The 13,574-nt window shown below is 40.3% G+C and overlaps 1 protein-coding gene across 3 annotated transcripts in view; it reads left to right on the top strand.

Annotated features, from left to right (window-relative positions):
• ANAPC1 (anaphase promoting complex subunit 1) overlaps positions 1-13,574 on the top strand; it is a 74,816-nt gene that overhangs the window by 49,206 nt on the left and 12,036 nt on the right. For all 3 annotated transcript variants that reach the window (XM_054023840.1, XM_054023838.1, XM_054023837.1), the window contains exons 28-40: positions 91-362; positions 2,340-2,574; positions 3,930-4,021; positions 5,112-5,246; positions 5,422-5,504; positions 6,034-6,112; positions 6,783-6,857; positions 9,149-9,225; positions 9,477-9,567; positions 9,681-9,734; positions 10,259-10,452; positions 12,461-12,547; positions 13,285-13,402. In XM_054023840.1, coding sequence (XP_053879815.1) covers positions 91-362; positions 2,340-2,574; positions 3,930-4,021; positions 5,112-5,246; positions 5,422-5,504; positions 6,034-6,112; positions 6,783-6,857; positions 9,149-9,225; positions 9,477-9,567; positions 9,681-9,734; positions 10,259-10,452; positions 12,461-12,547; positions 13,285-13,402 — 1,592 coding nt within the window. The remainder of the gene's footprint in view (positions 1-90; positions 363-2,339; positions 2,575-3,929; positions 4,022-5,111; positions 5,247-5,421; positions 5,505-6,033; positions 6,113-6,782; positions 6,858-9,148; positions 9,226-9,476; positions 9,568-9,680; positions 9,735-10,258; positions 10,453-12,460; positions 12,548-13,284; positions 13,403-13,574) is intronic.

The following is a 13,574-nucleotide window of genomic DNA, read 5'->3' as shown; positions in this document are numbered from 1 at the left end:
CAGCTGATGAGGACTCTGCTAAACAAAGCCATTTTAAATGTGAGCTAACTTTCGTCGTCATACATTTTTTAATTATTCTCTTCTGGGCAGGCCGTGCTCCGCCTAGAAACACTACTGTGGACCTTAATAGTGGGAACATTGATGTCCCTCCAAATATGGCATGCTGGGCCAGTTTTCACAATGGAGTGGCTGCTGGACTGAAGATAGCACCTGCTTCCCAGATAGACTCAGCTTGGATTGTCTATAACAAACCCAAAAATGCAGAACTAGCCAATGAATATGCAGGTTTTCTCATGGCACTGGGTCTGAATGGACACCTCACAAAGCTTGCCACACTCAACATACACGACTACTTGACCAAGGTAAGACCTGCATTCAAAAGCAAGAGGGGGAAGTGACTTTTTTTTTTTTTTTTTTCTTTTAAAATATTTGTGAGTTTCTTAATGTGAGGGAATGGCCAGTGCTTTAGTCACTCATCCAGCTAATTGCTGGCACAGTTGTTTGGCTGTCTCAGACCTTCACCATTGTTCAGGACTGTTATCCCTTTATCTCATGTGACAAATGCACATCATTTTAATAACGAATTATCTGGAGCACTGGGTTGTCTCTACAGGCTTCCTTTGTATGAGGAAACTTTTGTCAGCTATATACTTTAAGAGCTTGCTCTTCCCCAGCCTAGTTCTAACAGTTTTGTCCTGAAATACAAAAGACAAAAGCTGCCTCTGTTCTCTGTATAGGAACAAACCGGTCCAATTTCAGTTCACGTATGGGACATGCATATTTCTTTGTGCACTTGGAACATCCTGGCTGTGCTGTCTAGCCATGGAAAGTGGCCTAGCTTTCTCTCTTTGGCTAAGAGGACAGTGAGACAGCTGCAGGAACACTGTAACAACAATGTTTGGATACATATTTTCATCTTGTTTCTAGGCGGGCATAGTACTGAGAGAGCTGTTTAGTCATAATGATTGGCTTACCCCAATGACTAGTGGAAGCCTATGCTGCCTCATGGGGTACAGTTATGGGCAGCATTAAGTGCTGTTGATTGCTGGATTCTTCTGCATTGCCTAGATGATCAGATGGGTACGACATGGGATTGTCTTGAACTGGTTCTGGCCATTCCTAATGGAGTAGATCCCATTGCTGATCTTTGCTTTTGCATTGTTAGGTACGGAATAACGTTCCTCTTGGATTTAAGCCCATAAAATTAGTAAAAACAACGAGGAGTCTTTGTAGCACCTTAGAGACTAACAAATTTATGTGTTAGTCTCTAAGGTGCCACAAGGACTCCTTGTTGTTTTTGCTGATACAGACTAACATGGCTACCCCTCTGAAACCCATAAAATTAGTGCCTGTTAAGATTATTTTTATTTTTTTTATTTCAGAAAGCCTTCAGAATGACACATTGTGGTTTTATGCTTCTCTTTTATGCAATACACCTAGAGCATGTCTGATGGCTAAGTGCCCAATGTTTTCTTGAGTAACTATTAAAAGGTAGAGAATCAAATGTACTCCTTAAATCCAGTCTTAGATTAAAAAACTAATAAAAATGTGATTAGACTCACCTAGATCAAAATAATAATGGTGATAATAAATGGAAGGCTTGGTTCTTTGTCAGAAACCTTTAGAGCAGTGGTTTTCATTTGTGGACCTTTAAATAATTTTGAATGGAGGTACGGACCCCTTTGGAAATCTTAGACATAGCCTGCAGACCCCAGGTCGAAAACCACTGCTTTAGCATAATACACCTCTACCCAGATATAATGGGACCCAATATCACACGAATTCGGATATAATGCGGTAAAGCAGTGCTCTGGGGGCGCGGGGCTGCGCACTCCAGCGGATCAAAGCAAGTTTGATAGAACGCAGTTTCACCTATAATGCGGTAAGATTTTTTGGCTCCTGAGGACAGCGTTCTATCGGGGGAGAGGTGTATGTTTTCCAGTGTAGGGCTGGTCTGATTTGTATTATAAATATCCAGTCAGCTAACCTGGGAACCTAGCGTTTTTATTTTAAAAACAATGCCATGATAGAACGTGGAGCCAAAAATCTCAGTCTAACCATGTTTAATATTTGATTTATGAAAGGATTTTATTTTGATATATTGAAGGAGATTTCAATCTGTAATGTGAAGTTTACTCATTTAGCCGTAAGTGAGAGGCAACCCAAAAGACTGAGTATAACCACAGCTCATCAAAACTACATAGAAATTATCTTCGCCTTGTACCTTCATATATTACTGTGGGAGTGTGACCTTAAGACTTCGATTTCAGCTGAGATAAATGCACTTACATTTACGGTTCTCAATGCTCTTTGATCACTGTCTTTGTTCCCCATTTCAGGGCCACGAGATGACCAGTATTGGGCTGCTGCTTGGTGTTTCTGCTGCCAAGCTGGGCACAATGGATATGGCTATTACTCGGCTCCTTAGCATCCACATACCTGCTCTCTTGCCACCAACTTCAACGGAGCTGGACGTCCCTCATAACGTACAGGTGGCGGCTGTGATAGGAATAGGCCTGGTATATCAAGGAACAGCTCACAGGCACACGGCAGAGGTTCTGCTGGCTGAAATAGGTAAACCACTACAATTGGAGGTTGTGTGGGGCCTGTGTATGTTTACGTGACATTTGCATAACTTGAAAAATTTACCTGTGACACCCAACTAGTTCACCTGAAAAATACCTATGCACCTATGCTCCGCTCTTCTCTCCCAAGCCAGGGCCCCTGCAATTTAAAGAAACAAAACAGCTGTAAGCTGTCTGTTCTGTAGTGTATTAAATTGGAACATTGTCATTGTCCCTTTCAAAGGAACTTACTATTAGGGCCGGTTGAATAGCAGAAAACATTATTAAATATATTTGGTGAATTCCACCATTATTAATCTAAAGGTGAGTAGATGGTGAAACACATTATAAAATTTCTCTTTCAGTCAAGCTTAAAGATGATCTTCCGAGTACAAATCCATTTGGCGTTAAACACAGAAACGTGTTGTGCATGTCTCCTTGCTTGCCAGTTTGTGCAGAAATCATTTAACCTTACATTTTGAGAAAAATGTTTAGTTCCCCCAAGGGCTGTTCGTGCTGGCTCATCCGAGGTACCTCTGGTTAGTGATCATGTAGCAATTGCTTTTTCTGGTGTTTCTTATGGCCCCAAATGCATCATTTTAGGCCTTCTATGGCAACAGACTTTGTGGGAAGCTCATTCTTTTTTTAATGGTATATTATTAGATTTCTGTGTTGAATGTCACTTGCTTTCTGTTTCTGTGCATAAGTGGTTCTGCTTTTTGTTATACAGGTAAGCTTTAAACAATGTTACGTGTGTATATATAGTTTAAAAGAGACAACACACCGTTTATTTCAAATCTAGAAATGGGTACTTTTAAGAACAACACTTTCCTCTTCAAACTAATACCCTCAGTATCCGTCAGTTGATTCAAACACATTTTCTGTTGTGAAGGAGTGTTATTTTATGCAGAATGTGCTACTTCGATATATATAAAATATTGGCTTGTTAGAGTTGTGAGCCCGCTTGGGGTGTGAGGTGTCTTAACACTTCACAAACCGGAGTAGAGAAATATGCACAATCTTTTCTGGAGCACATTTTTGAAATGTGCTTCCCATATGTGCTAAGGTCCAGACCTTGCCAATGTGTGCTTCTGTATTGTGATCCTTTGCATATCAACTCAGATTTCCTCCATGTTATTTAACATATGTGCTGCATTTGGAGAGTCCTTTCAGCTGGCTGTAGACAATCCAAGAGGTTAAGAAGTTATTGCCTCTAATTCCATTGATAGAATTTTCCTGATATTCTTGAGTAAAATATACAGGTCTGAATTTTGCTATCGCTTTACTAGAAATGTAATATCCCAGAATGGTTAGTTTGGTTAGAATTGCAGAAGGTTAATTTCATGCTGTTTCCTTTTTACAAAGGACGTCCCCCAGGTCCTGAAATGGAATACTGCACTGACAGAGAATCCTATTCTCTAGCAGCTGGTTTAGCATTAGGCATGGTCTGCTTGGGGGTAAGTCCAGTCTTCCTCCTGTTGTAAAACTGCAGGTAGTAGAAATAAAATGGTAAAACTGATTTAATCGCCAAGTTATGAAGCGAAGGTAAAAGAAATAGAATAACGTTATCAATGTAATTGATGAAAGAGACTGACACCATTCAAATTCACTGGGTAATTGTTGGGCCAATATCTCACAAATATTTGATCAAATAAAAAAGACAATGAAATGAGGCTTGGCTGTGCTCCTGCCCCCTCAGTGTTCACTTTATGCAGATATTTTAGGCAATGGGTTTATCGTCGGGAATGTTGAGAGTCTTGCCCACATGCTCAGGGTTTAGCTGATTGCCATATTTGGGGTCGGGAAGGAATTTTCCTCCAGGGCAGATTGGCAGAGGCTCTGGGGTTTTTTTTGCCTTCATCTGCAACATGGGGCACGGGTCACTTGCTGGAAGATTCTCTGCACCTTGAAGTCTTTAAACCATGATTTGAGGACTTCAATGGCTCAGACATGGGTTTGATACAGGAGTGGGTGGGTGAGATTCTGTGGCCTGCGTTGTGCAGGAGGTCAGACTAGATGATCATAATGGTCCCTTCTGACCTAAAAGTCTATGATTCTAATTAATTGAAAATAAATATTAGAGAATATTCCTCAACAGCAAACATTGAACTTGTAAACGTGTTTGAATTGAAATCCTAATTCTGTTGTACTCCTCTACGCAAGACCCACATGACCTTTGTGTCCAATAACTAACCACACAGTTCACATTTCTGATTCTCTCAAACTACTGTGCCGGCAGCTAAGAATTGTGAGTAGAAATCCGAGACAATTTGCAAACAGACTAAATTGATCTATATGCAGTGGGGATACAGGTTGTCAGGGCCCACCATTAGATGAATAGTTAACATTGTCTGTTATCTGTTTGTTTGTTAATATTTGAGGCAAGGATGAATCATTTTTTGCGGGAAGTGGGAAGCTAGACTGCTGTAGTTGTGAATTTTTTCACCCTTCTCTTCCAGTTGCTTCAGAATTAATTCATTTTTTTCATTAGTAGTCAGGTAGGAAGGGACTGATTCATCTTTCTTTTGTTTGTTCCTCTTTTCTCAGCATGGCAGTAACTTGATAGGCATGTCTGACCTCAATGTCCCGGAGCAGCTTTATCAGTATATGGTTGGAGGTCATAAGCGTTTCCAAGCAGGAATGCACCGAGAGAAACACAAGTCTCCGAGTTATCAGATAAAGGTAGTGGTTACATTAGAGAACTGCTGCTAATTTAAGCAGAAATAGCTGTAGCATGGGGGATCTCTTATACATTACCATGGGTTGGCACTCAAATGAGTGAATTCTGAATTTTTAGAACTAGTAAAACAGAACTTTGTCGTGAACGGGACTGAAAGTACATGTTGTATCTTGACAGGAAGGAGATACCATAAATGTGGATGTTACTTGTCCAGGGGCAACTCTGGCATTAGCTATGATCTACCTAAAGACTAATAACAGGTATTGACTTTGGCATGGCTTTAATGTTTGTTATAACTTGTAATCCGCTTTTAAACTTCTGCATAATTTTAACTTTACCTTGGGTCGTCTTCATTTTATTTCAAGTAAACCTACCATCTGTGATCATCTCACCCAAGCCCTTATGTTCTTCAGGGCTAATTATTTTAGAAGAATAATCCATTTCCCCACCTTCTCTAATACCAATTTTTTTTATAACACTTTGCACATCTGTGGCCTCTTCACTCGGGAATCTCAGAGCGTATAAACACTAACACGTATCTCCCAGCACCCTTTTGCAAGTAGCATCCCCATTTTATGTTAATATGCTGGCCATGTTGCCTTCGACTGGTTGGGGGAGTTGAAAGTAGATCTCTTGTGCTTTAACTATTAGACATGCTTCTCCTGTCAACTAACGATAGCATTAATAAAGTAGCTAATTATTGACTCAATATGTGGTCCGATAAGTTCTGTACATTGCTGAAGTATATTACGTAACACAAACTTAACTTACCTTATTGTGCTTAAATAGGTCCATTGCTGACTGGCTTCGAGCTCCGGACACAATGTATTTGCTGGACTTCGTAAAACCAGAATTTCTTTTGTTGAGGGTAGGATTATATTTTGTTTCATTTTGACATTTTATTATAATGGTATTGAAATGCACTTTGAAAATCTATCTATATGTGACCCTACTGAGAAACATCTCAGTCTCGAATATCTCTGGTCATAATAATCTGTTATGGATATGCCAGTCTTACACCCTGAAACAAATCTGACTGCTTCCAGACAATAATTTTGTTTGCAACTTCCACATCATGTGACTTCTTTTGTTTTTAGTAAGAGAAGTTATTCAAGTGTTATCTTTTCTATATAGCTTTAAATAAAATGGAAAATTTTAAGCAAACTTCTGTACTTTTCCCAGATTCATTCAGTTGATTTTAAAAACCAGTATATGATTTGTAAGACATTGGCATCTACTGCATATTTGCAATGCAATTTCAGCTAAATTTACATGTGAAAGATATGCTAACTGGTATATTGAAATAGTATGTACCACTGTCCCTGTGTATCCAAATGGAATTTGAATTTTCTCAGCCTGCTCAAGAAAAGAGCTTATCTGCTGATTGAAAAGAAGAGGAGGTAAGAGGCCTCTATGCAATACCGTGATTTTTCTGTCCTGTCACCCCTGATGTATTTAGTGTGTTAAAAAGACCATTGCTGATGCTATTTACTAATATTATGCTTATTTTTTTTCTCCACCCCATTTTGACTTTTTAGACGCTTGCTCGATGCCTGATTTTGTGGGATGACATTTTGCCCAATTCGAAGTGGGTTGATAGTAACGTACCACAAGTAAGTCCCTATGCTAAATGTGTTTGCCACTCTAATTAACATCTCCCTGGAGAACAAAAGTTAGAGTTTTGATGTCTATTTGTTTCCCTCTTCACAAAATCTTATATGTCCAGTAAGCAGTAATGTTTTCTTGAGGTGTAAGAGTTCTTGTTTTGGTACAGTAGAACCTCAGTTATGAACACCGCAGTGTGTACAACTGAACATTGACTTCATACAGCTTTCAAACTTTACTATGCTGAAGAAAAATGCCGATTTCCCTTTTATTTTTAAGTAGTCTATGTTTAACACTGCACTGTATATTTGCCTTTTTTTGTCTCTGCTGCTGCCTGATTGTGTACTTCGGGTTCCAAATGAGGCGTGTGGTTAATTGGTCAGTTTGTAACTCTGAGGTTCTACTGTATACAGCTAAAACTGAAGTGTGTGTGTGTGTGTGTATGTGTGTGTGTGTGTATGTATGTATGGATATAGATACAGTTTTATACCCATCTTAATGTGTAGAATGTCATCAGATAAAACTTCATTAAAGTGAAGTTCATGTCGAGAGTGCATATTTGTGACTTAAGGGTACTTCAAAAAACCTGGACACCTGAAAGTATGAAAAACAAAAGCCAGACTGTCCCCTTACATGTCCAGCCTCCCTTCTTTGAACGTGTGGTATTTAAAAATATGAGAGGTGCAGGGGACTAGGGGAGAAGCTAGAAGTGGAGTAGGGCTAACAGCCATGTTCTTGGAACGATTTATACTGATATTCACATTCAACATTGGCATCACCTTAAAGTTTTTTTTTTTTTCTTTTAGCATTTCCATAGTTTTTAAAAATAGTTGGGCTGTGGGAGTAGACAAAGCAGGAAGCTCGTGCTGGCCACAGATGAACCCATGAACGCTTGGTTGGGGAGTATTTTGTGGTGGATCCTGACAAGCCTAATAAAGTTTTACAGAGGGACCCCAACAAGCCTTTTAAGGTCTCCAAGAGGCATGGAACGTTTCATGCTCCACTGCTCCCTGACACTCCTTTTCCACTGTCCTCACAGTCTGCTGGCAACCTTCATCCCTCCTCTTCTGCCCCATTCTGCTGTGCTCCCATACCTCTTTCCACAGCGTCTTCCCCCAGTTCCCTCCTACCCTACACACACATCTCCTGTGGACCTCACCTGAAGCGAACAACTGAGAGGGTTAACAGATCTGGGTTACTGGGGGCAGCAGAACAGAAAACCTTTCCTTTCCTTCTCCCACCCCTCACCTAATGAATTAAATAATCTTAATTATCTCTGTCTTCGTGATCTCGAGTTACCATTTGGCCAAAAAGTGTGAATGAGATATGTTGAAAGTGTGATTGTCACAAGATACAAACCTTTGACAGACTGCTTGTGATATTAACTTAATCCCTTTCCTCCCCTCCCCTCCAAAATTCCTCCTTTTCCATTGACAAGTTTCCCAAACTCTGCCTGCTGCAAGAAAGGGCTTTGCCCAAATGGCCCAAGCAAGGCCCAAGCTGAGGAGCGATCTATAATAATACATTGTGTCCATTCAACCAGTCAGCCGTGGTTTTGACACCTTTAGCCAGAGGCTAAAATCATTAGCTATTCATCAGTAGCTCGGAATGTACAGAATTACTGTAAAGGATTTTAAAAAATAAATCTGACTGGCCAATAAAAATGTGGTAAGATTAGATTGTAATTACTATGTACGGATAAGCCTAGTACAGTGGGATCCCAGTCTTAACATAGTGTTCGTAATGCTAACAAGCATTTACCAAAAAAAAAAAAACCCAAGCCCAACAACTTTACCTCAGTGTCCCTTTTAGATAAAAAAGGCAGATAAAGGGATGCTCAGTTTAAAATTCTGCTTTGACTAAACAAATGTCCTTACCATGTGTTTGAAAAAGGCGTGCCAAACCTTTCTTGAGACCAGAGATCAAACAGAGCCCTTATCACAGTCACTTGAAATCATCTTGATCAAACGGATTAAAAGGCTCTGAACATGTCAGGTACTCCGCGTCCCTTGGATTGGATTGTTTACGTGATAATAGCTTGCTTCTGGCACACTAGCGATTTGCAGGATTCACTGTAATTCCAAACATAACTAGAAGATTAGGATGTTTCACTACAAAATATTGGCCTTTCTGGGTCAAAGTTGAAGCACCATAATGTAGTAGTAGTAGAGGAAAAGCTTAGTGCATAATCCTATAAAACAAACTTTGTATCTTGTATCACTTGTGAAATCACAGAAACCTGGGAAGGTTCAAGAATGAACAGATATGTCAAGATATTTATCTGCCATGCTTTTTATAGATTATAAGAGAGAACAGTATATCCCTTCATGCAACAGAATTGCCTTCATCGGAAGATCTGAATTTGGAGACACTGGCGTAAGTAATGTGATGACAAAGTGCTGACAGAATCACTGGGAGACATGTACAAAAATAGATTTTAGATCTGAGGAATGTCACTGAACCTGACTGTCGTAGACTTCTTCACACAGATGCCAATGTCTATTGGTCACCGTTCTGGGCTTTAGTCTCACTTTTTAGTTAACCAAAAAGTTATAAAATCAATGTGACACTTTGATATCATTTATTCAAATTAGGAAAAGAAAAACAGTCAGTTGTTTGTTTTTTAGGCAAGCTCACGTCTACATCATTGCTGGTGCCTGCTTGTCATTGGGTTTTCGATTTGCTGGTTCAGAAAACCTAGCTGCATTTAACTGCTTGGTAAGAGGCTGGGTAGTTTTTTGAGATTTGTTGAAGATAACAACTGTGTCCCCTATATCATGTATATATAGCATGTAGAAATAGCATGTATTTCTCTTTGTTCTTTGTTACAGTTCAAATTTGCAAAAGATTTCATGAAATGTTTGTCAGCACCTACAGCTTCAATAGTAAGTTCTTTTAGATTCTCTCAACGAAAAGGTTTGTAATGCACTTTGACTAAACTCAATGAAGCTTCAATGCAAACAAAATGTCACTTTTAGTTCCCATATTACTGACTATATCTACCGACCTGTCAGTTCAATAACCCAGAATCATTAATGATGCCAGTGACCCTTTGTGTTTTTCCCTACAACAGTATTGTCTGATTTTTCTAACATTGGGAAATAGACCAAACAGTCATGAAGAAAATGGTCCCTTTGTGGGCTGGGTAGAAGAATGTAAACTAATGGGGAGTGTCAGGTGTGAAGCTGGTGTACCTCCATATGCTGATGTGATGGTGGCCACTACAGTGTGAGTTTTCTAGTACGTTAGTAAGGCTGTAAGATTAAGATTCCTAATGAGGCCTCTTTGATAAGAATCTGCAATTTTCTTTTGTGAGTCGTACATTATGTCTGATGAGAAGCACATGTAAGAGTGTAGAAGCGTAATAACACCTCTTCTCTTCCCCCTCCCCCCCCCCATATACTTCAAGACAGGTCACTATAACCTTGAAACTTGTTTGAGTGTTGTGCTGCTGTCTCTTGCAATGGTGATGGCGGGCTCTGGAAACCTGAAGGTCCTCCAGCTCTGTCGTTTCATGCATAAGAAGACCGGTGGGGAAATGAACTATGGGTTCCATCTGGCTCATCACATGGCTCTTGGACTTCTCTTTTTGGGAGGAGGAAGGTAACCTGTTATTTCCAAAGCTGCCTTTTTTCCTGCTTTATATTACAAATTATCTCATGCTTCTCAAGGATGGTAAATCTGTAGAAGAATGCTGACTGTTTTAGAGAATAGCAGCACAGCTTCTGGTGGATTTTCTCTCTATTCCTTTCTATATTTTGGTATCTGAGTTACTTGGATCTCTTCTTTTTGATAACGCATGCTCACTGGAACTCCAGAAGTGTATGTCCCTCAGGAATCTGACAACCCTTATAAGTGAAAAGATTGATGACACAAACAATAGAAACGATTGCTGGTGCTAATGGTTTGATTCCTGATTAAAGGAAAACTGAAAAGTAAGGGGAGGGGGTTGTAGATAGAAACTGTAGATTACAAACCCACCCGGGACGCTGCTTTGAGTGACTAACACAACAGAAGTTTTTGGTTTAAAAATGATGCTTTAAAGTGTTGACGTGTGCACATGTCCTGCAGAATGCCTGGCGGGGTCTGCCAGGGCTACAGTGCTACTTTATAGCCCACCAGGTGGCCACCTCCAGCCGGTGGAATCTTGCCTTCCATTTTCCTTTGCTGAAAGCTGCCCCTGTCCATTCTCTGCAGTCTCCCTTTCTGTACTGGGGGTACCGTGAAGTGTGGTATCGTGGATGAACAGGAAATGCTGCCTTCAGTGGTCCCTGTCCTGTTCCTTTTCTTTTTCTTTTCTTCAATGTCTCAAGTTCATTTTTATCTCTAGTTCTCTTTTTTTTCTAGCTTCCTCTTTTCCTTCATCTTTCTGTCCCCACCCACCAAACTAATTCTCTTACCTGGGATCCAGTTTTCACTCCTTAACTCTCTTCCCTGCTCGAGCCACACAAAACTTCTCCTCCTCTGCCTCTGTTGGTTCCTCAAGCTTGGTTTGCCACCACTGCAGCTGCCAGGGCTCTGGGGTAAGGCTAAGAGGGACTAAAGCACAGGCTTGTCTATTGTCTTCTTACCTGCCCATGCTCAGTGACCTCCCAGGTGCAGGTTCCTGTCCTTCCCTTTCTCCCACTGGCCAAGGAATAGTTTCCCTTTATTGCTTGGTGCTTTCACCAGACAGCACGAAAGGCCCAATCCACCAGTAATGCTAAGCAGGCAAGTGTCCGAATGCAACAGTGAACTCCCTTTGAGCTGCGATCTAGACAGTGACACTGCCTCCGGCCTACGCTTTCTGACTGGGCGAACACCACCTTCATTTTACAGCAATCAGATGACCACAGTCGCTGCTTGTTTTGTATCAACGTATAGTGGATAATTGGTGTTTCATTTGCATGTAGATTAAATCTGCTCCAGAAGAAATCTAGTGTGCAGATGGCACGGTCAGACTCTCGCACTGCAACTAGTCCCATCAGGAATTCTGTCCCATTTTAACCTGCTGTAACTTGTGTAAATGCAAATGTTATTGCCAGCCATAGACACCTCTATCTAGTCCTTTTTGGAATCTTGATAAACTAATTACATCAATAATATTCTACGACAGTGAATTTCTCAGGAAGTTTGCTGCATGAATATTTCTTTAAATGTGTTCCCTAGTTTTACATGGGACAAGGTGAATAGTAACACCAAAGTGACTTTACCGTGTCCAGGTCTTAAAGAAAAAAATCTACTTCACCAGTGGCAAGTTGGAAGCTCTCGCTAGGCTCTCAATTTGAGCAGGACTTAAATTTTCATTTAAAAAATATTTATCCCTAAAGATTGCATAGATAACTTTCCTAATATGAACAGATGCAGTGGTGTCTTTTAGCTTCTACATTGAGCAAAATCCGTCTGCTTTTTTTGAGTGGAGTTAAAATATATGAATATCTATCTGTCATTTTATAGCCATATAAAACATTTGGCTTACTGTGCTAACATTTATATTTATAGAAGTGCATTACATATGTGCATTGTGCTACCACAGTTCCCATTTTGTGGCTCATGAGGACACAGTGGAAATGGATGCGAGAGTTGTGGTGTTCGCCAGTGCTGAAAGATAATAGGTGATGTTTCTCTACAGATACTCCCTGAGCACGTCAGATTCTTCAATTGCTGCTCTTCTTTGTGCTCTGTATCCTCACTTCCCCGTTCATAGTTCTGACAACAGGTAAGGGCTCGTTATTTTATATATGTTCTTAACATAAAATAGGTTGTACTTCCACAAAAAATGATCCAGGAATGAGGCTCTGAAAGCTTTTGGGCTACAGTGAGATTAGAGCTGAAACAACTAACGCAAGCTTTCAAATATTTGTGAGAAATGGAACAATAAGTAAAGGACAGGATGACAGTGATGATCAGATCAATGAAGAGATGCTGTTACGACTCTGTCTGTATTTCTTTAACAAACTGCATCCTGGGCAATACAACTTGGCTATAACAGCTTGCTCTGTAATGAAAGCTCACCTAAGTAATCTCTCTATGGAATTTAAAAAAATGTATTTAAAAGTGAATAAATACACCTCTACCCCGATATAACGCTGTCCTCTGGAGCCAAAAAATCTTACCGCATTATAGGTGAAACTGCGTTATATCGAACTTGCTTTGATCTGCTGGAGTGCGCAGCCCCTCCTCCCTGGAGCACTGCTTTACCACGTTATATTTGAATTCGTGTTATATCAGGTCGTGTTATATCGGGGTAGAGGTGTATTGTCTTATTAGGGAAACCGTCTGTCTTTTATAAAATCAGTAAATGTATATATGTACATATTGCTGCAAGTTTTACTGTAGTCTAATAGAGCTCTTGTATGTCTCTTACCCTTCACGTAGCTTGCCAGCACACACGGGTGTTTGGAGACCTCTCTTTAGCAAAACCATTGTGCTGAATTCTTTATTTCCCATAAACAGGTATCACCTTCAGGCCCTACGGCACCTGTATGTGCTGGCAGCAGAACCAAGGCTCCTGGTGCCTGTTGATGTGGATACAAACACTCCTTGTTACACGCTACTAGAGGTTACCTATAAGGTAATTTATCCGGGGGGAGGAGAGAGGAAGAGGGGGGCATCGGGCTGTGAAGCTTGAAGTTAATTCAAAACTTCATGCACAGGGTGTATACATATCTGTGTTGTGGCCGGCAATCCTGTTTTTTTTCTTCAGTGCTCTAGTGGAGTCTGATTGTCTAGGCAAATAATAAAGG

Source organism: Malaclemys terrapin, chromosome 3 (genome assembly GCF_027887155.1).
Source record: "Malaclemys terrapin pileata isolate rMalTer1 chromosome 3, rMalTer1.hap1, whole genome shotgun sequence".
Classification (NCBI taxonomy): domain Eukaryota; kingdom Metazoa; phylum Chordata; order Testudines; family Emydidae; genus Malaclemys; species Malaclemys terrapin.
Note: the sequence above shows the minus strand (reverse complement) of the source record. Positions and strands in the feature narration are given on the sequence as shown.